Source organism: Malaclemys terrapin, chromosome 8 (genome assembly GCF_027887155.1).
Source record: "Malaclemys terrapin pileata isolate rMalTer1 chromosome 8, rMalTer1.hap1, whole genome shotgun sequence".
Classification (NCBI taxonomy): domain Eukaryota; kingdom Metazoa; phylum Chordata; order Testudines; family Emydidae; genus Malaclemys; species Malaclemys terrapin.
In genome coordinates, this window is record NC_071512.1 from 65553439 (window position 1) to 65577349 (window position 23911).

The 23911-nt window shown below is 45.8% G+C and overlaps 1 protein-coding gene across 1 annotated transcript in view; it reads right to left on the bottom strand.

Moving 5' to 3' along the window:
* The window catches only part of LOC128842458 (complement factor H-like), a 107069-nt gene extending 83644 nt beyond the window's left edge, over window positions 1–23425 (bottom strand). Inside the window, 6 exon segments of the mRNA XM_054038482.1 lie at window positions 95–268; window positions 6952–7131; window positions 11093–11293; window positions 12539–12718; window positions 22217–22268; window positions 23369–23425. Of these exon segments, the coding sequence (XP_053894457.1) occupies window positions 95–268; window positions 6952–7131; window positions 11093–11293; window positions 12539–12718; window positions 22217–22268; window positions 23369–23425 (844 nt within the window).
* Window positions 23426–23911: the final 486 nt, after the last annotated feature.

Below are 23911 nucleotides of genomic sequence, written 5' to 3' on the forward strand. Positions count from 1 at the left end.
TAGTTAAAATAAGGAAAAACAGTTACAATTAAGGGAAAATCCAGTAAGGAGCCATGTGACAAAAATAGAGATATTCAATCATTAAACTACTCACTGATGTATTTTGGAAAAGGACTCCATCCTTCAAGACATTGTATCTCCCCTGTATCATTTCCTTCTGGAGTCATGTAACCAATCTGACACCTATATGTTGCTTTTTCATTTAAACCAAACCTGTTCTTTGTTACATAGAAATAACCCTGAGGTATCTCTGTCCTTCCACACATTTCTAAAGCAGAGAGAAAACGACATTACTTCAAGAAAAAATACTGTTAATTAACACGTTTTATAAATGTAAGGTGACCATGAGGATGACATGAAATTAAATGGAGTAATGCCATTTAAAAACTCCTTGAACAATTCACTTCATTCCTTCATATTGTTCTGACTTTATGGAGAGCAGGTGGGATGTCAGTATTGAAGGATAAAGGTCATCACACCATATTGCTTCCCAGCTCTCATCATTTCTGATAGTGTCTTGCAGAAGTCAAATTAAAAGTTGGCTGGAAGGAAATGATCATTTTGGTTTTGACACTAATGGCTCTTATTTTATGGCAATTCTTTTGTTTGTTTGTGGACAAGTAATTCTGTGAGGAAACTTCATATTGTTAATGTACTTGACAAATCAGAAGGGGCTTGTACATTCCATTCAATTCAAAGGAACAGTGCTTCTAGCAGGGTTTTACCCCTTAAGGGCACTCACTCAGCTTTGGAATTAACTCTCTGCCTGAATTTTCTGACCTTCGGGATACACTGCACAGCTCATCTGTTTTCTCAGGCAATTGACAAAGATAGAGATATGGAGGAAATGAGGCTTTGAAGCAGAATGAATGATGAGTTTGTATGGCTAAATTTTCTTATGGTATTACTGACTAGAATTACAATCTGTATTTGAAATGGTATATGTGATATCTTTATTGATTTCCAGGCCCATGGGGTACTAGACAAATTGTGCAAATTGCCCCACAGAAGACAGGGAGGCAGAAAGAGAAGGTAGGGCCATTGCTTTAACCCACTTTGAAACACCCAGAAGTGTTAGTCAGGCATAGTCAGAGGAACACGCTGCACCATCCTAACATGATATACTGCACTGTGGCAGGGCATCTGGGGGACAATCTGGAGCTTACAGCCAAGATAGCCTGGGTTCAATCAAGAAGCACCCTGCTCTGCCCCTGGAGCTGGGCTATATAATCAGGGGAAGGAAACTAAAAACAATAGAGAGGGGACCAGAAACTACACTGGCTACTATATCCTGACCAGAGCCCTGGAGACTCTGTTTATCGGACTATGCATTTGGTGCCTGACTCAAGGCTCTGAAGTCTCAAGGGTCTTATGAACTGGATGAAGTGGTTCCTCCCCTGACATGACACCTAAGGAATAGGAGAAAGCCTGCCTGCCTCCTAGAACACCAAGAAGCAGTAGGAAGTCTGATAGCAAGGGTCAGTTTGGAGGCCTTCTTAAAGAGGACACTTTTTTTTGTTAGTTTGGTTTTGGCCTCCCGCTTCTTGGATCCTGTACAGGTTGTGTAGTCATCAGGATTCCATGTGAACCCCCTTGCCCCCAAGAAAGGTCATGGATGAAATACTCTGATTATTCCTTCAACATAACAGACAGTGGGGGACTGGAACTGGTGGTTTCTGGAGACGCAGCATGCAGCCCAGCCATACCTACAGGACACACAGCTGGTGGAGGATGAGAGGAATTGCCCATATCAAAAAAGCACAGCTGGTGACCCAACAGCCTCAAGAAGAGATGCAAATAGTCACCCCACAACAGGAGGTGCTATGTGCAGAGCAGGAGCAGAACTACCAGCTTCAGACAGACATGGCCAGACTGCTCACCCAGCAAACAGCAGGGGGAAGATACCAGCCTAATAAATCTCCTGAACCTCACCCTGACCAAGCTGAGTGGTGATGATGATCCAGAGGCCTATTTGATCACTTTGGAGTAGATCTGGGAAAGGAGTACTGAACTGTGCGACTAGCTCCTACCTCACCAGCAAGACACAAGTGGCCTATCATACGCTGAGTGAGGCTAGGGCATAGTCATATACCACATGAAAGATGAGCATAATGGACTGGCTTGGCATCTACTTGGAAATGTATCAGAGTTTTGGGGCTGAACCATTTTTTGCCAGAGTGCACCCATGTGGTGTGGCCCAATGACTCCAGGATATGATTGCCTATTGGCTCATTTCAGAGACCAAGACTATGGGGGAACTAATGAACAGTATTGTTCTGGAATCAGATGATCCAGCTGTGGTACAAGCTGGATCCAGCATTTCTGTCTGATATGTTTAGCAGTGGCCAGGAAATGACAGAGGTTCCAGAAGGCCAAATCACCCACAATGGGCAGGCGTGGTCAGGAACAGCAGAAATGGCACAGAAATGCCCACAACAACAGCACAGAAAAAAAGGACCAGCCATCCTCTCCCCCAAACCGAAATTGTCTGGACCATACCACTTCTTGTCTAGGGAGGATAGGTGGTATGTTATCACTATGGGGACCTGGGATACACTTGGCATGAATGCTCCCTTATGAACTGTGACTATCTGGGATGCTACTTTGATTAGTCTAGGGAAGTGAACAACCAATCCATAGGCCATCCCAGTACCTTATGTAACACAAACAAAAATAGGGCCAAACACCGTGGAGAGTTTGGTAGATTCAGACTGTGGGCAGACCAGCTCCAACACTACTAGTTTAATTCTAGGCCTTAAATCAGGGAAATCTCATCCAGGTGTCATGTAGCCATGGTGATGTGCAAACATACCTGACAGACTTAATGATCCTGCGTGTGGTGAACCAGATGGACCAGCTCCAGGTAGAAGTGATGGATCATCTATCCTGGTCAGTGATCCTGGGACAGGACTGAAAACATCTTCTGGCTCTCTTGGGAGGAGAGTCCGTCCCATCTTTCCCTGAAACCCTGAAATGGCAAGGAGGAATGCACTCAGCAGACACCTGGGATCTAGCCCTGTTGCCCAGTCAGACCTTTGTGAAATTCCTCAGAAGACCTGAAAGCCACAGGGAGGGCTGGGAAGGTTAGGCAAGTCTGGGTCTGTCACAGAGGTGACTGCACAGAGTCTGAAGGTGACTATAGGGGCAGATCTTAGAGAGTGGACCTCCTAACAACACAAACCCCTTTATGACCAGGAGAGGGGCCCAGCAGAACAATCTTCAACTCTAGATTACAGTGTGCTGAGTGACATCTTTGACACTGTGGTGGCATAACACAAGGACCAACTGTCCAGGGGTGTTGGTTTGTTTCTTAGCCAGGCTGTACAAATAGGTAGTGGAATCTGCCTCTTATGTCCTGACTGTCAGAGACTACCCATTTGGTATGCACCAGGGATTATGCCTTCACCATCACCATGTGGCTCCATATTTAGACAATGTCCACCCATCTCTGGGACTTGGCCATAGTCCTGCAGTCACTGCGAGATGCCAATCTGATGGTGAACCCAAGAAACTGCAGAATGGGAAGGCAAAGGACTAAATAGAACCCCTAGTCAATAAGTGGAAGTATAAAGTGGATACCATTAATGAAGGCTCCTTAGAACCCACAAGGGGAGAGGCAATTCTTGGTTGAGTTCTAGGTGGGGCACAGGATCTAGTACAAGAGGTGAATTTAGCTGAAGCACTCTGTAATAGCGACAATAATGTAATTAAATTTAACATTCTTGTAGGGGGGAAATACCAAAGACACCCACCATACTAGCAATTAACTTCAAAAAGGGGAACTACACAAACATGAGGAAGCTAGTTAGGCAGAAATTAAAAGTAACAGTGAGAAGAGTGAAAAGCCTGCAAACCGCATGGAAACTATTTTAAAACACTATGTAAAGGTTCATACTAAAGGTATATACCAAATTTAAAAAAAGCTACAACAAGATCCAAAAAAATGCCATCAAGGCTAAACAGAGTAAAAGAGGCAACTGGAGGCAAAAAAAAAAAAAAAAAAAATCACACTTTAAAACTGAACGTCAAATCCTACTGAGGAAAATAGAAAGGAGCATAAATTAGGGAATATGAAGTTGCAGAAATTGCAGAACTACTAACTGTGGTGTGTAACCTATCACTTAAATCAGCCTCTGTACCAGATGACTGGAAGATAGCTAATGTAACACTGATTTTTAAAAAAGGCCCTAGAGGGAATCCTGGTAATTACAGGCTGGCAAGCCTAACTTCAGGACCAGACACATTAGTTGAAACCATAGTCAAGAACTGGCTTATCAGAAATATAGATGAACATATGTTGGGGAAGACTGAACACAGATTTTGTAAAGGGAAATCATGTCTTACCAATTTATTAGATTTCTTTGAGGGTATCAACAAGCATGTGGACAGGGTGATTCAGTGGATATAGTGTACTTAGAGTTTCAGAAAGCCTTTGACAAGGTCCCACACCAAAGGCTCTTAAGCAAAGTAAACAGTCATGGGATAAAAGGAAAGGTTGAGAAGTGCATAGTAAAGCACATTGGAAAACATAATCCCAATTATTCATGGAAAATGATGGGTTCTAAATTAGCTGTTACCACTCAAGAAAGAGGTCTTGGAGTCACCATAGATAGTTCTCTGAAAATATCTGCTCAATGTGCAGTGGCAATCAAAAAAGCTAACTGAATTATTGGAACCATTAGGAAAGGGATAGATAATAAGATAGAAAATATCATAATGCCACTGTATAAACCCATGATACCCCCACATCTTGAATACTGAATGCAGTTCTGGTTGCCCCATCTCAAAAAAGATACATTAGAATTGGAAAAGGTACAGAGAAGGGCAACAAAAATGATTAGGTGTATGGAACAGCTTCCACATGAGGAAAGATTAAAAAGACTGGGACTGTTCAGCTTGGAAAAGAGCGACTGAGGGGGGAATATAATAGAGGACTATAAAGTCATGAATGGGATAGAGAAGGTGAATAGATAAGTTTTATTTACCCCATCCATAACACAAAAACTAGTAGTCACCCAATTAAATTAATATGTAGTAAGTTTAAAACAAACATAAGGAAGTACTTCTTCACACAACGCACAATCAACCCATGGAACTCGTTGATGGAGGATGTTGTGAAGGCCAAAAGTATAACAGGGTTTAAAAGAGAATTAGATAAGTTCATGGAGGATAGGTCCATCAATGACTATTACCCAAGATGGTCAGGGATGCAACCTCATTGGCGTTGGAACAATTTTTATAGTTGGGTGCTGAAAGCCATTCAACAAAACTGTAAACCCTGTACATGATGGAAACCACTTAAAGCCAAGGGGTGCTGCCACACCTTCAGCATCCCTAGTTCCAACTATCCCATGTTCTGGGTGTCCCTACACGTCTGACCGCCAGAAGCTGGCACAGGACAACAGGAGATGGATCACTTGGTAATTGCCCTGTTCTGTTCATTCCCTTTGAACTATCTGGCACTGGCCACTGTCAGAAGACAGGATACGGGGCTAAATGGACCATTAGTCCAGTGCAATATGGCCATGTTTATGTTCATTGGCCAACGTATCTGTCCCAAGCATCAAAAAACAGGTATGTCTTTCCTGGGCCCAGCCAGATATTATGGACAGTTTGTGCTAATTTTTGCCTCACTGGCAGGACTTCTCATGGATCTTATCGAAAAGTCATCCACAAGACAGATTGGAGTCACCTCAGTGAGACCAGGTGTCTCAGGAGATGAAGAGACCATTATAAGACCCTGTTTTCGGTTGCTTACGACTTTGTCAAACTTCAACTGTTGCAGATAAAATTTTCTATGCTGGGTGTTTTTGAAAGTATCTGCTAACACAGTTCAGTCATTTATAAGAATGAGATGAGAAAAAAAATAATGTTCAAATAATCTTACAGCTGTTTTGTTAAGAAACTCAGGCACTTGGATGTTTTGGGGAAAGGACTTGCAACTTGACTGGGATGTCCACCTGGTATCAAGAATGTATCTTTTATTGTCCTCCAGAATATTCACTCAAATTTGGCCAAGTTATAAGTTTATGTAAGTCTCAGATTTCAAATGCCCAGTACAGATCTGTTACAGTTTGACAACTAAATTATTTGAAGATCCTGTCCACACTGCGCATACTCTAGAGTTGCAGGGGCTGAGCTGGACTTCCCTGAAATTGCTCTTCCTAGCTTCTAGAGGACCACAATGGTTCTGGGCATTAAAACGGAGATCACTGAAACTGTCTCTCCTGCACTCTCATTCCCCACAGTGATGGTGCCCAGTCAGCCTGGAGAAGGAGGAGGAAATAGGACTGAAATGCAATGGGGTGAAGAGCATGGGGCGGCAGAGCCAACCTGTAAGGATGGATATAAGAAGAACCAGGAGAGGCTCTGGCGTGGGGATAAGGAATAACAAGTATGGATTGCAGGAAGAGCATTATTATTAATAATAATGTTTATTATGCCCACAAATATATTTGGCTGTTCTCAGAAGATAAAGAAATACTTGGTACCTGTCCCAAGAACTTTACAATCTAAATATTAGACATGACACAACAAGTGGGGGGTGACAAACAGCAGAGAGGGTCTGGATGAGGAAGGCTGAGGGTCACAACAACATGATCTTACAGTTACTCAGGTCAAGAATACACATTCTCATAAGTCTTCTGCTAGAATTGGTATTATAACACTAGCTTATAGAAATCAAAGGATGTATTGGGACACTGCAAGTAGTAACTCCAGCACAAACAAGCAGAGCTAAAACTCCTTACTAATGCCCTGACCAGATATAACATATTAAAAACAAAAAAGCAACAACTTAGCACTAAGATAAAGATACAGCACCACCTATTGATGGAGGTTCTATCTATACCAATCATTACACTATTTTTGTATTTCTCTTAAGCAGAACATGATAGTAGTGTTTTTGCAGTTGTTTAACCAGGAGCCTGAAAGAACAAAAATGCTGCTTACTGCTAAAGATACATCTTGGAGTAGGTGTCCAGTTATTCTTTGTACATGTAACTTTTGCTTGCTGATTTTCAGGGATATATTCATGATCACACACATACGAAATTTCATCACCTTCTTTGTAGTATTTCTGCCATAGAATTAGGAATTTACCATTTGCCAACCAAATGGGAGAACACTTTTCTAAAGGAAAAAGGTTTAGTACAGTTAGTAGCTGGACAGCAGGCATTTAAACTGGGAGAAAAAAAATGAGATCCTTTGCCTTTCCACCTTCTGTCAAGCCTCCCACTCTGTGCAGCCTCCCACTCTGTGCACCAGGTATACTCCACTTCGGATCCCTCATTAAAACTCACCTCTTTCACTCTCACTTCCTATATCATTCTGACCATGAATGTCTCTAAGCCTACTGAGCTTGTACTGGAACAGCTATCCTGTGCATTGTGTTGGCCTGAATTTGACTCTAAGCTCTTTGGGGAACAGATCTTGTCCTGGTTTGTGTTTTGTGAAGACCCAGGCATGCCCACAGCTCTATTTAATTCACAGAACACCACCACGAGGTTGTGGTGACCCCCACTTCTCTCTTCTAACTTTTCATGGGAAGCTATTCCTATCTGCAATTTTATAACTAATCTAATGGAGATTGTCCTTTAGTTTTTCAAAGTGTAGAATAAAAGTTTTCAAACATCAAGATTTCAAAAAATGAGCCCTTTACACACTGGGAGCTGGAAGGGTAAAATCTCATGATATTTCTGCCACTTCTAACGTAAAAATAGAATAATCTGTACATTAAAAATCCATACAGGGCCAATTAGTGTACATTCCCCCCGCCTACTATAAGTGATTAGAATTTCAGTTTTGAAACTAAAAAGTTAGGATTGTCTGTGTCCCCATCAGCCAAGACACTCTGTGAATGATTAAGCACCCACTGTTTAATTTTTTAATCACTGGAGACATAAAGTTGTAATTGCTAATCTACAAGTATTTATCATTTTAAATACTATTGCACTGAAGAGCATTCCAAACTGCTAAGAGTGTGGAGAGCAGTGCGATGGGACGTTGAACTAGGGGAGTCTGGCAGGCTAGGAAGAGGGAGAGGTTTTAATCTCAGGATGTGTACTTAGTGCAGCCCACAGCTCCAGGGTGGAGATACATTTTGGTGTCTGGTGGACCTCCTAAGGTCTCATAGAGGAAAGCAGGACCTGTCCTCCTGCAGACTCAGCATCCTCACAGGAGGTGGAGGGGGAAGAGTAGATTTGGCATGGAAGTATCCATGGAGAGGTGCTGACTGGGCACTGGACTCAGGTCTTGAATTAGGCCCTATACTGGGGAAGGCTGGGGTCTGCAGCTGAGGTGCAAGGATGCAGAAGGAGAGCGAGAACTGATGGTGATGCGGAGCCTGGCTGTGATGAGTGATGGAGGAAACAGCTGGAGACTCTGAGAGGCCAGGGAGCAGGGCTGGCCAGATAGTAAGATATTTATACATGCTCCATGAAAAAATCTTCACAGCAGATGGAGACAACTTGGGTGTAGGTTACAGATTTCTCCAACTGGAACACAAAGCTTTCCACTTAAAATGGATCTGGCTTTGTAAAAAGCTTTGTGCAGTAACCTGGGAAATCTTAGATATTGGTTAAAGACTTTATGGAACAGCTGTGATGCTTTTAGGTCTCTCAGACTCCCCTGGTCTGCGCCCAACCTCTGAATTACTTTCCAGCCCAGAGCCAATTCTCCAGGTACTAAGTGTGTTCCCTACACATACCAGTTCCCAGAATATGCTGAGGTATAGAGCTGGACAGGGAACAGTTTTCCTATTTCACATTAAGACAAAACCTGAGACCTTTTGAATTTTTTCATAAAAAAGTATGAGAGAGAGAGAGAGAGATGCTCACCCCAGAATATCCAAGAGCCAAGAGGTAGGGCACCTACATGGTAAGTGAGAGAACCAGGTCAAGTCCCTGATTTGCATTCTCCCACATCCCAGCTAAGTGACTTAATCACTGCCCTCATCACTGATTATAAGCCACTGGTAAAACTACTGGGTTCAAAGGTGATTCACTATACTCTTCTGGGATGGCTACACCTCATAACCAAAGAGAAAATTAGTCCTTACTACTCAGGAAACTGGAGTTACCCATGAATGGTTGTTTGCTATGGGGACTACGAGTAGTAATAGCAAAACACGAACATCAAAAGAGGCCAGTGGAGCTACATGAGTAGCACCAAAGGGTAGTAAAAATGAAAGGAGTGGCCAGAAGTTGTGTTAGGTGGCTGGCTTTAGTTCAAGATCTAGAAATGGAAAGTAGCCTGCATGACTCCTGCAACAGCCATTGAAACATACCAGAAACGGTACTATGTCACCCATTGAAGGGGGCTATGAAGCCCTATCAATGGCTGCACATTGACTTTTCAGAAAAATAAACAAATTTATTAGGTTGTGGTTGATGCTTATTCTCGGTGGTCAGAGTTGGTTCACATGACAACAACCTCTTCTGTTTGCCATGTACAGTTTATCTACAGACCTCTTTTCAGATAATGGTCCATAATTTATTTCTGAAGATTTTCAGACATTTCTATGGCAAAATGTGTGGAAGCATATTAGGTTGGCTACCTATCACCCAGCAACAAATGGATTGGCTGAGTATTTTGTGCAGATATTGAAACAAGCATTACACCAAAATAATGGGGGGACACGCTGCATTGCAAATTTCCTGTTCTCATATAGGTCTAGCCCACAATCTGCCAGCTGAGTTTTAAGACGTTAGTTAGATACTACATTTGATTTACTTAGACCAGTCTTACTGAGGATACTCAATGAAAGACAGCAAACAGTCAAAAACCCACAACGTAAACCTTCCAGGTTTTTCTGCATAGGACAGGCAGTGTTGGTACAAAATCACAGGGGAGGGATGAAGTGGGGGAAAGGTGTGGTGAAGCAGATATTGGACCAGTGACATGTTTGGTAGAGGTAAAAGGTGAGACAATGAAGAGGCACACTGATCAACGGATACCAGATACAAGCTCAGGATGGATATAGGACAGGGATTGGCAACCTTTGCATTGGGCTCGCCAGGGTAAGCACCCTGGCAGACCGTGCCAGTTTGTTTACCTGCCGCGTCCACAGGTTCAGCCGATCGTGACTCCCACTGGGCATGGTTCACCACTCCAGGCCAATGGCGGCAGTGGGAAGTGGCAGCCAGCACATCCCTCGGGCCTGTGCCGCTTCCCGCAGCCCCCATTGACCTGGAGCAGCGAACTGCAGCCAGTGGGAGCTACGATCAGCCGAACCCGCAGAGGCGGCAGGTAAACAAACTGGCCCGGCCCACCAGAGCGCTTACCCTGGCGAGCTGCAAGCCAAAGGTCCCTGTGCTAGAAGATAATGGCCAAAAGAGAAGGAGAATGAGCATGCTCCTGCTGAGCATGATCCATAAGGAACAGGACAAAGGTCAGGTGTTATTCACTTTTCCTGGCAGATACCACCGGCTTCAGTGAAATCACAGACCTCCCATATGGTTACATTTATGAACATTTTTACTGTGTTTGTTTTAATTGAGGAATTCATAGGGCAGGAGTGTGCTGTTTTGAAAACTATATTAAAGTATACGAGCACCCTCTGCATAAAGCTATGAAAGTGAGATCCATGTGGACTTGATCAGTATTTTCCTGATCCTGTTTGCAGGCTGGGGGGCTCTGTAGGGAAGCATGCAATCTGGGTCTAGTAGCAGTCAGGCTGTAAAGAGGAAGCTTGTAGTAAGATGAGGTGAATTGTGCCTCCCTGCCTTGGGGACCAACCTGCTTTCTCGATGTGTGGTTTTGGTTTTGTGTGTAAAAATTTTGGACATTAAGAAATAAAGTAATGTCATTATGCAACCTTCCCAAAAGGATATTTTGTGTGTTTATCTAACTTCTCTGTTTGTAAGCCATGACTAACAAGGGGAAAATCTTACTAAAGATTTTTTCATGTCCCTGGATTACAAGTCTTGACTGGGAGATGTAAGGGCCAGACTACCAAAGCATTGTTATACAGTCTCCCCACTTCCCACAACCTGGTTCCTTCAAATGCTGCTGCTGATGATGCTCTACATATTTACTAGTGTTTCATGCTACAATAGTATTTTTAAGAAAAAGCAAATTTACATTTACTTACTAAGACATTTTGGCATCGGGTCCCAGCCATCTGCAGTACATCTGATTAGATTCCAGGTGCTCTCACTCTTAGATACATAACCATCAAGACATCTGTAGAAAATTGTCACCCCTAAACGTACTGGAAAATTTTTTTCTCTGTGGTTTTTGTAATAGCCAGTTAATCTGCCATTTTCTATATGTGGGTAGTCACAGAGTTTCACTTTAAAAGAAAGTTTGGAACATATATAGATAGTACATGAAAGAAAAATTCACTGTTATATTCACTCATCAGTTCTCTCCTCAGTTTTAGTACTTTGCGTTTGAATGTTACATTAACTGGAGTCATGAGTTCAGGACATATACAATATGATGATCTGGGTTATTTTACCTTTCACCTCCATAAGCTTTTCCTACCAAGAAGGATGGGACAGCTTTAGAAATTATTGCATAACAGCTTGTTATTCGCAGACTCCAGGAAAGATTACCCTGTTCTGTGGAAACTCATTGGAAGATGTGGGAGGAGGGGAGAGCTCTACAAGGTTCCACTCACAGTTCACTCAAATTGTTCATTTGGCGCATGCATTACTGCTTTCACCTGGTGAGCAGGGGGTCCTGCCCCCAGAACCCACATACTGTGAGGGATCTGCTCATGGTACAGGGCCATCCACAAGTGGGCAAGATGGTACCTTGGAGGTGACTGATTTCCCTCCACACGCAACAAGCGCCGTGTTTTCCACAAAATCTGTAGTCCCATTATCAAAGGGTTAATTTATAATGACACTGGTGGGCTTCCCCTCCTCCTGTTTTAGACAGTTTTCATTTATTGTTAAATATCAAGGGCCAAATTCCTCAGTTTTTACTTAGTGTCTACTCAGCAAAACTCACTGCAGCCACTGGGATTTTACCTGAGGAAAGATTAGGTAAACATTTGAGAAAAAAAACTTTAGCACAGGAAGAACCACCTGGAAAAAACTGTGACAGTTCAGAATAAATGAAGGTACCAAATCGGAGGGCACAAAACTAGGTCTGTGGTGTATATGTGTGACTCAGAGTCTAAATATGCCCCATAGAGTTTCTTATCATTCATACTATACAGGTATTGTGCCTGTCATGCTACCATTTTGATAGGTAAAATACAGAGATATAAATCTTCCCTGTAGGAGGTCGATCCTAACACATTTGCCAAGTCAGTCATAGTGTATATGTTGCTCATATAGTTATTTACGACTATACTATCTGATATCATACCACGTTGTTTTCACAGAAACTTTTTCCAAGATATTTAAAGTAAACTTTGCAAAAGGGAAAAGCCCTGCAGGTATGAATCTTTCATTTCTGTTTACTGCAGAAATGAGGCCACCAGCTCCTTTTTATTTAAATATTTTTATACTGTCAACTGCACACATTATATAATCATCTGGTTTTTGATAGTATCTAAACACGTTAAAACATAAAAGCAACTTACAGATACATCTTGGAATAGGTAACCAGCCATTCTTTGTACATTCTGCTGTATTTTCCCTGTTGTCTGTGTCAAAGTGAAATCCACGATTACAGTCTATACTGATTACATCTTCTTCTCTGAACACTCTCTTTTGGGGCTGGAAGGTTCCATTAGTCACTGCTGGAGGATCACAAGTAATTTCTATACAGAAATAGATAAACAAGTTGAACTGGAAACAGGACTTAAGGCCATGAATCCCCTTCAGTTAAGATTCTTTATATTCATCTTTTTGTATTATCTCTCAACATTGCAGTATATGAGCACTTTCTCCATCAAACTGTGAAAGTGAGATCCCTGAGCACTTAATGAAGTCTGTAGCTCTTCTCCTGTCTCTGCTGCTGGGAGGATCTGCTTAAGGTAATTTTATTTTACTGTGTGGGGAGCAGGTAGTTGTTAAAAGTATCATTCTGATTAGAGTGGGAAAGCTTTATCAAAAAGGCAAGTCTTACAGTGAGACCTAAAACTGGAAAGACATAATTTTTATGTCATCTGGAAGTTCATCCCACAGCTGGATCTGGATCTTCTTCACCAAAAATGCGCTCTCTCTCTCTCTCTCACACACACACACACACACACACACACACACACACACACACACACACACACACACACACACACACACACACACACACACACACTCTCCTATCCTAGGCTTGGTGATTGGCATGTCCCAAAGAAGTGCAAGTCTTGGCACATCATAAATGGAGATGTGAGTTCCAGTGTAGGTGGGTCCTGAGCTACTAATGGCTTTGTGTTCATGATCAGAAGAACCCCTCCACAATATGTGGATTCTGGAGAAAGAACTCTCCACTGCTCATTCCAGGTGGAAGCTCTACTCCAGGGATCGGGTGTATGGCACCACTAGGACCCAGAGTGTAGAAAATTGTGTTTGCTGCTGTGCATATGTATTCTCTCTGCTCTAGATGCACAGAGATGGCGGAGTGCTGTGCTGGAGAAAGGAGGAAACAAGAGATATAACAGGCAGGCAGGAGAAAAGGTGAGAGGGAATAACAGAAAACAGCAGGAGCTGCAGGGAGAGAGCAGAGAAGGAGCCTCTTATGTACCTCTCGGCACCCCCAGGAGCCTGGACTGATTAATACTAGCTTCTCAGGGAGCTTCCTGTTTCCTGCTGCTTCCCTGAACCCACTTGAGGAGAACAGGCAGTCATCTGAAGTAGTAGGAGCCAGTTAGGCCCTTAAGATGCTGATATCTTTCCTCACTCAGGCCCTGCTAGCAGCCTGCTTATTTGTCCCTGTGACAGGGTTGGGGCTCACCACTGCGGCACCTCCTACTGGTCATCTCAGGGAATTAGTTCAAACCAGTAGGGCGTCCCCTTCAGGTGGCATCTCGCCTGTCGTGCTCCCAACGCACAGAGTCCTCTTCTGGAACACTGTCCTCCGACAGTGTCCCTTTGTCTATTCACTCCCCCTTCCGGGGAGGGGGGGTAAACAACAGCCCCACACCTTCAAGCCTGATCCTCAGAGTCCAGGACTTGGCGTGGTTCTGGCCGGCCGCTCCCTGCGGCCTATGGCTGGGTGTATGACCCAATAGAACAACAAAGGGGGAAAAAGGGGGGGGGGACTCAGGCCCGCCCACTACTCTGAGTCCCGGTCCAGAGGCCCTCTGGCAACAGTCTATCTGTCCTCCTTCTCCTTCCTCCTCTGACTACTCCTCTGGACCGCTTCCCCAACGGCCCTTCTCTGTGCTAGGCCCCCTCCTTCCAGACCGGCCACCTGGCAGGCTAGGGAGTAGGGCCTTCTCCCACTCTCTAAGGGTATGTCTACACTACGAGAGTACTTCGATGTCACTTAAATCGAATATGTGGAATCGATATTACAAAGTCGAACGTATGTTTCCACACTAAGGACAGTAATTCGACTGTGTGAGTCCACACTAATGGGGCAAGCGTCGACATTGGAAGCGGTGCACTGTGGGCAGCTATCCCACAGTTCCCGCAGTCCCCGCTGCCCATTGGAATTCTGGGTCGAGCCCCTAATGCCTGCTGGGGGAAAAAATGTGTCGAGGGTGGTTTTGGGTAACTGTCGTCATCCAACCGTCACTCCCGCCCTCCCTCCCTGAAAGCGCCGGCGGGCAATCAGTTCGCGCACTTTTCTGCTGAGTGACAGCACGGACGCCACAGCACTGCGAGCATGGAGCCCGCTGCGACCATCGCTGCAGTTATGGCCATTGTCAACACCTCGCACCTTATCAGCCACCTTTTCCAGAGGCAGATGGTGAGAAATCGGGTGAGGAGGCTACGGCAGCGCGATGAGGACATGAAGTCTGAGAGTGGCACAGACCTGTCACAAAGCACGGGACCCCGTGCCGTGGACATCATGGTGGCACTGGGTCATGTTGATGCCGTGGAACGGCGATTCTGGGCACGTGAAACAAGCACTGACTGGTGGGACCACAAGTGCTGCAGGTCTGGGATGAATCCCAGTGGCTGAGAAACTTTCGCATGCGGAAGGGAACTTTCCTTGAACTTTGTGAGTTGCTGTCCCCTGCCCTGAAGCGCAAGGACACCCGGATGTGAGCAGCCCTGACTGTCCAGAAGCGAGTGGCCATAGCCCTCTGGAAACTTGCCACGCCAGACAGCTACCGGTCAGTCGCAAACCACTTTGGCGTGGGCAAATCTACCGTGGGGGTTGTTGTGATGCAAGTAGCCAAGGCAATTGTTGATGTACTGCTGTCAAAGGTAGTGACCCTGGGGAACGTGGAGGTGATCATAGATGGCTTCGCAGCGATGGGATTCCCAAACTGCGGTGGGGCTATACATGGAACTCACATCCCTATCCTGGGACCGGATCACCAGGCCAGCCAGTACATTAATCGAAAGGGCTACTTTTCCATGGTGCTGCAAGCACTGGTGGACCACAGGGGATGTTTTACCAACATCTACGTCGGATGGCCGGGCAAGGTTCATGACGCTCGTGTTTTCAGGAACTCTGGTCTGTTTAGACAGCTGCAGGAAGGTACTTACTTCCCGGACCACAAAATAACTGTTGGGGATGTGGAGATGCCTATAGTGATCCTCGGGGACCCAGCCTACCCGCTAATGCCATGGCTCATGAAGCACTATACAGGCACCCTGGACAGTGAAAAGGAACTCTTCAACTACCGACTGAGCGAGTGCAGAATGATGGTGGAGTGTGCTTTTGGACGTCTCAAGGGGAGATGGAGAAGCTTATTGACTCGCTCCGATCTCAGCGAAACCAATATCCCCATTGTTATTGCAGCTTGCTGTGTGCTCCACAATCTCTGTGAGAGCAAGGGGGAGACCTTTATGGTGGGGTGGGAGGTTGAGGCAAATACCCTGGCTGCTGATTACGCCCAGCCAGACAGCTGTGCGATTAGAAGAGCCCAGCGGGACGCGCTGTGCATCCGGGAGGCTTTGAAAGCTAGGTTCCTGAGTGAGCAGGGTAACCTGTGACAATTTTGTTGGTTTACAGAGAAGCTGAACCTGCCCACTGAAAATTTGTTAATGAACAACGTTTTCTTTATTACTGTTTTCGCAGTAAAGTGTTGAAACTGGGACGCAGACTGTGGTGGGGAGCGGGTGTAGTGTACTGATGCAAAGGACGCTTCTAAACTCGAGGAATGCCAGGCTCCTGCTTCTACAGTGGTCTGCACTGGCGGACTGATTGTTTGAACGGAGCCTGCCACCCCTCCTGTTCGGGACTCTGTGTGTGGGGGCTATGTGACTTTGTGGCAGGGGGAGGATGGTTACAGATTCCCTGCTGCGTGGCTCTGTGATCCAGGATAAGGACCGCTGCATAAGATCTGTAACCGCCCTCCCCCGCCACAAAGTCACATAGCCCCTCCCCCCCAGACAATGAAAACCACCTCCCAGACTGACCAGGGTGCCTAGTGACTGCACTGTGTGTGTGACCTGCTGCTGAACCTGCCCCCGTGTCTGTACCAACCATTTTTCCCCCCCTTAAAACAGACTGTCCTCTAAAAAAACATGATGGAAACAGCAATTAACAGAAACATATTTTTTATTAGCAAATGGACAGTTAAGGGAATGAAACTGGGATGGGGGCTTGGGTGAGGCGGGAAGGACTTATCAAATTTTGGGGAATGACAGCTTTCTGCCACTTGAGCAGTCTGCAGGGGTTGAGTGACAGTTTTCACGGGCTCTGCAGCCCCTCCTTCTTGGTACTTTTGGTGAGGGGGGTATGGGACTTTGTGGCAGGGGACGGTGGTTACAGATAGACTGCAGCGGGACTCTGTCCTCCTGCCTCCGGTCCTGCAGAACATCCACAAGGCGCCGGAGCATGTCCGTTTGCTCCCTCATTAGTCCAAGCAGTGTTTGAGTCGCCTGCTGGTCTTCCTGCAGCCACCTCTCCTCCCGTTCGCTGTGTGCTCGCTGGTATTGGGACATGTTCTCCCTCCACTGACTCTGCAGGGTTGCCTCGGCTCGGGAGCAGCCCATAAGTTCTGAGAACATGTCGTCCCGTGTCCTTTTCTTTCTACGCCTAATCTGCGACAGCCTCTGGGAGTCTGATGACAGGGTAGGTCGGGAGACAGCCACAGCTGTGGGATGGGAAAAAGGGAGTGAATTCCTCAGAAAGATAAATTTTTGGGTGAACAAAGAAAATAGTCTTTCTCTGTGAAAAAGACCATTCACAGCACCTATCACATGCGCACTCAGGACAAGGTCGAATTTTTGGCCTTCGCATTCAGTCCCTGGGGTCTTGCAGTGCAGATCACAGAATCGGAACAGCACAGCGGAATTTGTGTAGCGGGCTGACATGGTAAGCCGTAGACTTGTGGCAGCTTAAAACTTTAATAATAGCACTGCCCTACTTTCATGTTCAAAGCAATGCTCCTAGCGTTGGCCAGTTCCTGCTGCCAGCAATCCGGCAAGCATGAACTCTGCCCCTGTCCCACCCCCTCGTGGCTGTCCCCGGGAAAGATCCCTCTATGCTGCCCCTCTCCCGCCTCCACTGCATGGCTGTAAACCGGCGGTTACAGTTCTGTAAAGGAACAGGGAAGCAGTCCCAATACTAACATTCCCCTAATTCAAAGCAGGTCACCATGAGCGACATCACTCTGATGCGTATTTCAGACAGCGACAAAGAACGCATGCTTCGGGAAAGCCTGCAAAGACCAGGGCCGTATGCCGCCATGCTGTGCAAGGCAATGATACCAGAGTACTTGATGGTAGCCTGGCGTGGAAACATTTCATACTATGGAGGACACAACAAGGCCGCTCTCCCAAGGAACCTCATGTAAAGGCTTTCCAATTACCTCCAGGAGAGCTTCATGGAGATGTCCCATGAGGATTTCTGCTCTATCCCCGGACATATTGACCGAATTTTACTTTAGCTGCACTGGCAAGGGCTAAACAGTAGAGCGCCTAGGGCAAACCAATCAAGATATACTGGACATTGTTAGATTTTTTTGCAGCAGTTGCACTGCCAAAGACTAGAACTTTAAGTGCCTAGGACAATCTAATCATGAAAAAGCCACAGTTAATATTAATATTCTTTTCAAAATAAATGTTTACATGTTTAAACCACTTACCGGCTGATCCTTCCCCTGATTCTGGGTCCGGGTTAACACCTGGGGACGGTTGGTACGGGATCTCTGTGAGGGTGATGAAGAGATCCTGGCTGTCTGGGAAATCAGCGTTGTAAGCGCTGTCGACTGCCTCGTCCTCCTCATCTCCTTCCTCATCTTCCCCGTCCACTACCATCTCAGAATGTGGGTGTGGACAATATCCCATCCTCAGAGTCCACGGTCAGTGGTGGGGTAGTGGTGGCGGCCGCACCTAGGATGGAATGCGGTGCCTCGTAGAAACGGCATGTCTGCGGCTGGGATCCGGAGCGCCCGTTTGCCTCTTTGGTCTTCTGGTAGCCTTGTCTCAGCTCCTTGATTTTCACGCGGCACTGCGTTGCATCCCGGCTGTATCCTCTCTCTGTCATGGCTTTGGAGATCTTCTCGTAGATCTTTGCATTCCGTCTTTTCGATTGTAGCTCCGAAAGCACGGACTCATCACCCCACACAGCGATCAGATCCAAGACTTCCCGATCAGTCCATGCCGGGGCCCTCTTTCTATTCTGAGATTGCATGGCCATCTCTGCTGGAGAGCTCTGCATCGTTGCCAGTGCTGCTGAGCTCGCCACGATGTCCAAACAGGAAATGAGATTCAAACTGCCCAGACAGGAAAAGGAATTCAAATTTTCCCGGGGCTTTTCCTGTGTGTCTGGTCAGAGCATCCGAGCTCGGACTGCTGTCCAGAGCGTCAACAGAGAGGTGCACTGTGGGATAGCTCCAGGAGCTATTAGCATCGATTTCCATCCACACCTACCCTAATTCGACATGGCCATGTCGAATTTAGCGCTACTCCCCTCATTGGGGAGGAGTACAGAAGTCGAATTTAGGAGACCTCTATGTCGAACTAAATAGCTTCGTTGTGTGGACGGGTGCAGAGTTAATTTGATTTAGCGCTGCTAAATTCGACATAACCTGCTAGTGTAGACCAGGCCTAAGACTGGCCTGCACTGCACTGTCCGTGGTGCTGGCCTCCCAGCTCTGGAGACAGACCTTCCTCTCTGAAGGCCTGGAACAAACTGACTGCTCTCACTCTGAGCGGCCTTTTATATGGCTAAACCGGGCCCTGATTGGCTGGCCCCAATCTGTCCTCTGATTGGCTCCAAGTAAGCCCTTCTCTGATTGGCTGCGCGTCTACGCAGGCGCTTAGGCCTGTCGCAGCCCACCCTCTCTGGGCGTGGGGTAGCTGCCCCACCACAGTCTCCTTCAATTGAGTGTTGAGAGCCACTATAGCTGGCACAGAACAGCAGTCATGAGTGAAAGAAGAAAATGCAGCATTCAGAAAAAGAAAGAAAGCAAAGGAAGCTTTTCTATCTAAGCAGGAAGGAGCTCTCCTGAGATACATAGACACAAATGTTCACGGTGAGCCTTCCGGCCCCCCAGTGAGGATGTGAATGGTGAAGAGATGCCTGATCTTCCAGTTAGTCAGAGTGCAGGTGACCTGGCAGCTACTGCAGCATCCATATCTCCATCTCAAATGGATGTAACCATGCACATTCCTGAAGAAAAGTGTAGATCAGAGAAGAGTGTGGTGGAGGCACAAGAAACAGCCACTGCTGAGTTTAGTTCCTTAAGTCTAGATGATCCAGGACTGTGAACCCACTTGAGCAGTAGCCTGAGGGACTTCCTTGTACTGCATGGGCCACAGCACGTGAAAAACGTCATGTTCCCCAAAGACAAATGAAAATAGAAGTTTCCATCCAACACATTGCTGGCGTAAAATCCCCAAAGGTGACAAAGTGGAGAGGCCATGGCTTATGTACTCAAAAACCCAGAATGCTACATACTGTTTTTGTTGCAAACTCTTCCAGTCCAATGTTCCAGCCACATTGAGTTCTACAGGAACAAAGGACTGGAAAAATCTGGCATGTCATGAGAAGGCAGCAAATCACCAGAGAGCATTCCATAGGTGGGAAGAGCTTGAGATGAGACTAAGGTTAAAGGCCACCATAGATGATCAGCATCAAGAGAAGATTGCACCAGAGTCTCTTTACTCGCAAAATGTTCTGAAAAAGCTCATTGCCGTTGTGAGAATGCTTGCTACCCAAAAACTAACTCTGCATAGTACTTTAGATCAGCTGTATGTGCCAAACAATGGAAACTTCCTTAAAATTGTGATGCTGATGGCTGGGTTTGATGCTGTACTCCAGGAGCATCTAAGAAGAGTCACCACCCAAGAAATGTACACACACCACTACCTTGGAAAAACAATTCAAAATGAGATCATATGGTTACTGGCAACAAAAGTCAAACACAAGATTGTGGCAGATCTGAAGTCAGCAAGATATTACTCTGCTATTCTGGACTGCACACCTGACATCAGCCATATGGAACAAATTACTTTAATGGTGCGTTTTGTAACAACAGAACCTAGTGAAAATGTCCCTGCAATGGTGACTGTCAGGGAGCATTTTATAGAATTTTTTGACATTGATGATACTACAGGAGCTGGTATGACAAATGTACTTCTTAAAAAGCTGGAAGATATGGGAATTGCGATAGCTGAAATGAGACATCAGGGCTACGATAATGGTGCCAACATGAGAAGAAAGAACAGAGGAGTGCAGACACGGATCCAAGAGTTAAACCCTTGAGCTTTTTTTGTCCCATGCAGTTCTCATTTATTGAACTTGGTGATGCAGCATCAGCTTCTAGTGAGGCTGCTGAATTTTTTAATGTAATTCAAAGCATCTATGTATTTTGCTCTGCATCAACTCATTGATGGCAAATTTTGAAGCAACGTCTGGGAACATCCTCTCTGACACTGAAACCACTGAGTGCCACACGATGGGAAAGTCGAGTGAAGGCAATAAAGCTATCAAACACCAAATTGGGAAGATAGATGATGCCAGAGTTACCATTATGGAGGATAATGCTATGACAGGAACTGTTCATGGGAGAACAGTGGCAGGGGGAAATGGAATCACCAGAAACATACATAACTTCAAATTTCTGTGTGGCTTAGTGTTGTGGCATGACATACTGTTTGAAATAAATGTTGTAAGCAAGAGACTCCCCCCTTCTAGTGACAGAAAAATCAGCAGCAGGAAGTCAGGTGTAGGATTTCTTTCCAGTCCTCTACCCATCTGATAATCTGGGTTGGCTCCTCCCCTGATCAATCAGACTTTGTGGAGATAGGGCTTTCCCTAGTCTGGGGAGTGACTGCTCCACACTGCACACATGGCCTAACTCCCATGAGAGGCCATAGCAGCAGTTTGGGTGGAAGGTTGTCCATCACTCGAAGGCTCAGCTACAACTTGGAGTTCTAATCTGTTCTAATTCAAAAACCCTGCTTAACGTCCCAGAAAGAGAATGATACACATTCTGTCTCCTAATAGTTGTGTTTGTAAGTATCCCAGATGGCTGATACCTGCAACTAGATCGGCCTCTTCTGCTAATTGAGCTAACAAATTAACTATAAAAAGTGAGTAAAAAAATCATAAAGTATCACAATAACCTAGATCAGGAGTTCTCAACCTTTTTCTCTCTGAGGCCCATTCCAATAGGCTATAAAAACTCCATGACCCACTGTGATGCTAAAGCCCATGGTCTTCATGGAAATATGCTTATGATATGAATATGGCATAACTAAGTTATATTTGATGCAAGATGGGTCTTGTGAGATATCCTTGGAAAGATTCTGATTTAACCAAATATGATTATCCTATTTGTATGCATGTATCATTGCTGTATCTGAAGTTAGGAATATAAACTCTGTATCAATTGCAAAATTGTTTGCATCTAGGAAATGCCCACCAGACAGTAGGCAATCAGCCTGAATGGGCCACTTATTGGGAACAATAAGACTTTGAAGATACTAATCTCCTGCCTTCCTGGGACAGGCCCCCATCTTGGGCTGTCAGTGTTTTTCCATTAAGTGGGGGTGGAGGGGTCAGACTGGGAAACAAAAGATTCCTGCCATATGTAAATTCTATTTAAGGCTGGTGAGTGAGTTAATCAGGGTCACTGGTTCTTCACTGAATCCCCGCCCAGGATGACTGCTGGAAACACTTAAGACTGATCTGGGGAGAAGGATGGGGACCCACACTGAGAAAGGTCAGCCTGTGATGGGTGTACCTGGAGATTTAAGCTGCAAGTGATGCCGTTTATCTTCAAGAAACTCTGCAACCTGCATAAAACATGTAGGGTGAGAAATTGCTATTTGTAGCCAATTTCTTTAATGTATCAAGCCTAGTTTATGTGTTGTTTTATTTGCTCAGTAGTCTGCTTTGATCTGATTGCTCTCCCTTATAATCTCATAATTTAGCTTTTGTAGTAAATAAACTTCTTTTTTGTTTGTTTCAAAACCCAGCGTGTGCAATTCATGGGGGAGGGGCAAAAAGTGGTGCATTGAGCAAGGGGTGTGGGATGTGGTTTTTATCTCTCTATACAGCGCAAGACAATATTATTTTGGGCTTACACCCCAAAGGAGGTGTGCACATGAGTGCTGGGTAAATCCCGGAGCTGATTTCAGTCTGTGCCTACAGCTGGGCGTGGCCTTGCCTGTGTGCTAGAGAAGGCTTGAGGGCCTGGCACAGTAAGGATAGGGTGAGGAAGCCCAAGCTGGTGGAACAGGTGGGCTCAGTGGGACCCAAGTATATCACGTGGCACCCTGGAAAAGGGGGTCTAACCCATCACATCCACCTGTGCCAAAACTACTGGTTTTCTGCATATAAAAGCCAGGGCTGGCATTAGGGCCATTGCCTGAGGCCCCATGCCACAAGCCCCTCCCCCCCACCATGAAGCTAAGCTGCTCAGGCTTTGGCTTCAGCCCTGGACGGCAGGGCTCAGGGCCCCAGGCTTCAGGCCCATGCACTGGGGCTTTGGCTTTGTGTTCCAGCCCCCAGCAAGTCTAACACTAGCCCTGCTTGGAGGACCACCTGAAACCTGCTCGCAGCCCCCCCAGGAGGCAACAGACCTCTGGCTGAGAGCCACTGATCAAGATAACAAACGTTGATAGGGAAAAAATATAAAAGGGAACCAGAAAGACTAAAATAGTCCAAACAATATGTCTTACTGATATAACTCAGGGACTGTGTTAAAATCATATTTGATAAACCAGAAAATGTAGGTTCAGACATTAATGAATCAAAATTGGTGTGTCAGTAATAATTAGGGCCCTACCAAGCCCTGCCCCGTGATATCTGATCTCCCAAAATCAGCTGGGCTGGAGAGGGACAGGACTTGTCCTTCTCCTGCATGGCTGATAAGAGGAGAGATCAGACCCACCTCCACAGGCAGCGCAGCAGTGAGGGCGGAGCTGAGCTCCAGACTGCCGTCACCCATGGTTCCTGCTGGAGCTGAGGGCATCTGGGCTGCTGTCCCTGATAACTCCTGCCTAGGCGCCAGGCCACTCAGGCTGGTGGCTTCTGCCTCCCCACCGGCTCCATGCATTAATCCACCACTGGCCCTGACTAGCAGCTAGGAGCCCCTGGTTGGGGCACTCCCAGCAGCACTGGGGAGATCAGACCTATCTCCACCTCTGGGATAAGTGATCATGGCAATCCTGCAACCCTCTACAACAGCTTTAGGACTCTTCCCCCCTCCCTCCCCCCTTCCCCCCCCCACACACACATGATCCCCTTTTGGATCAGGACCCCCATGGTTACAACACTGAAATTTCAGATGTAAACATCTGAAATCATGAAATTCACCAATTTTAAGACCCCGTGGCCATGGAATTGACCAAAGTGAACCATGAATGTGACGACAATGTGACGTGGCGGTGAAAAAAGCCAATGCGGTCTTGGGATGCATTAGGCGAGGTATATC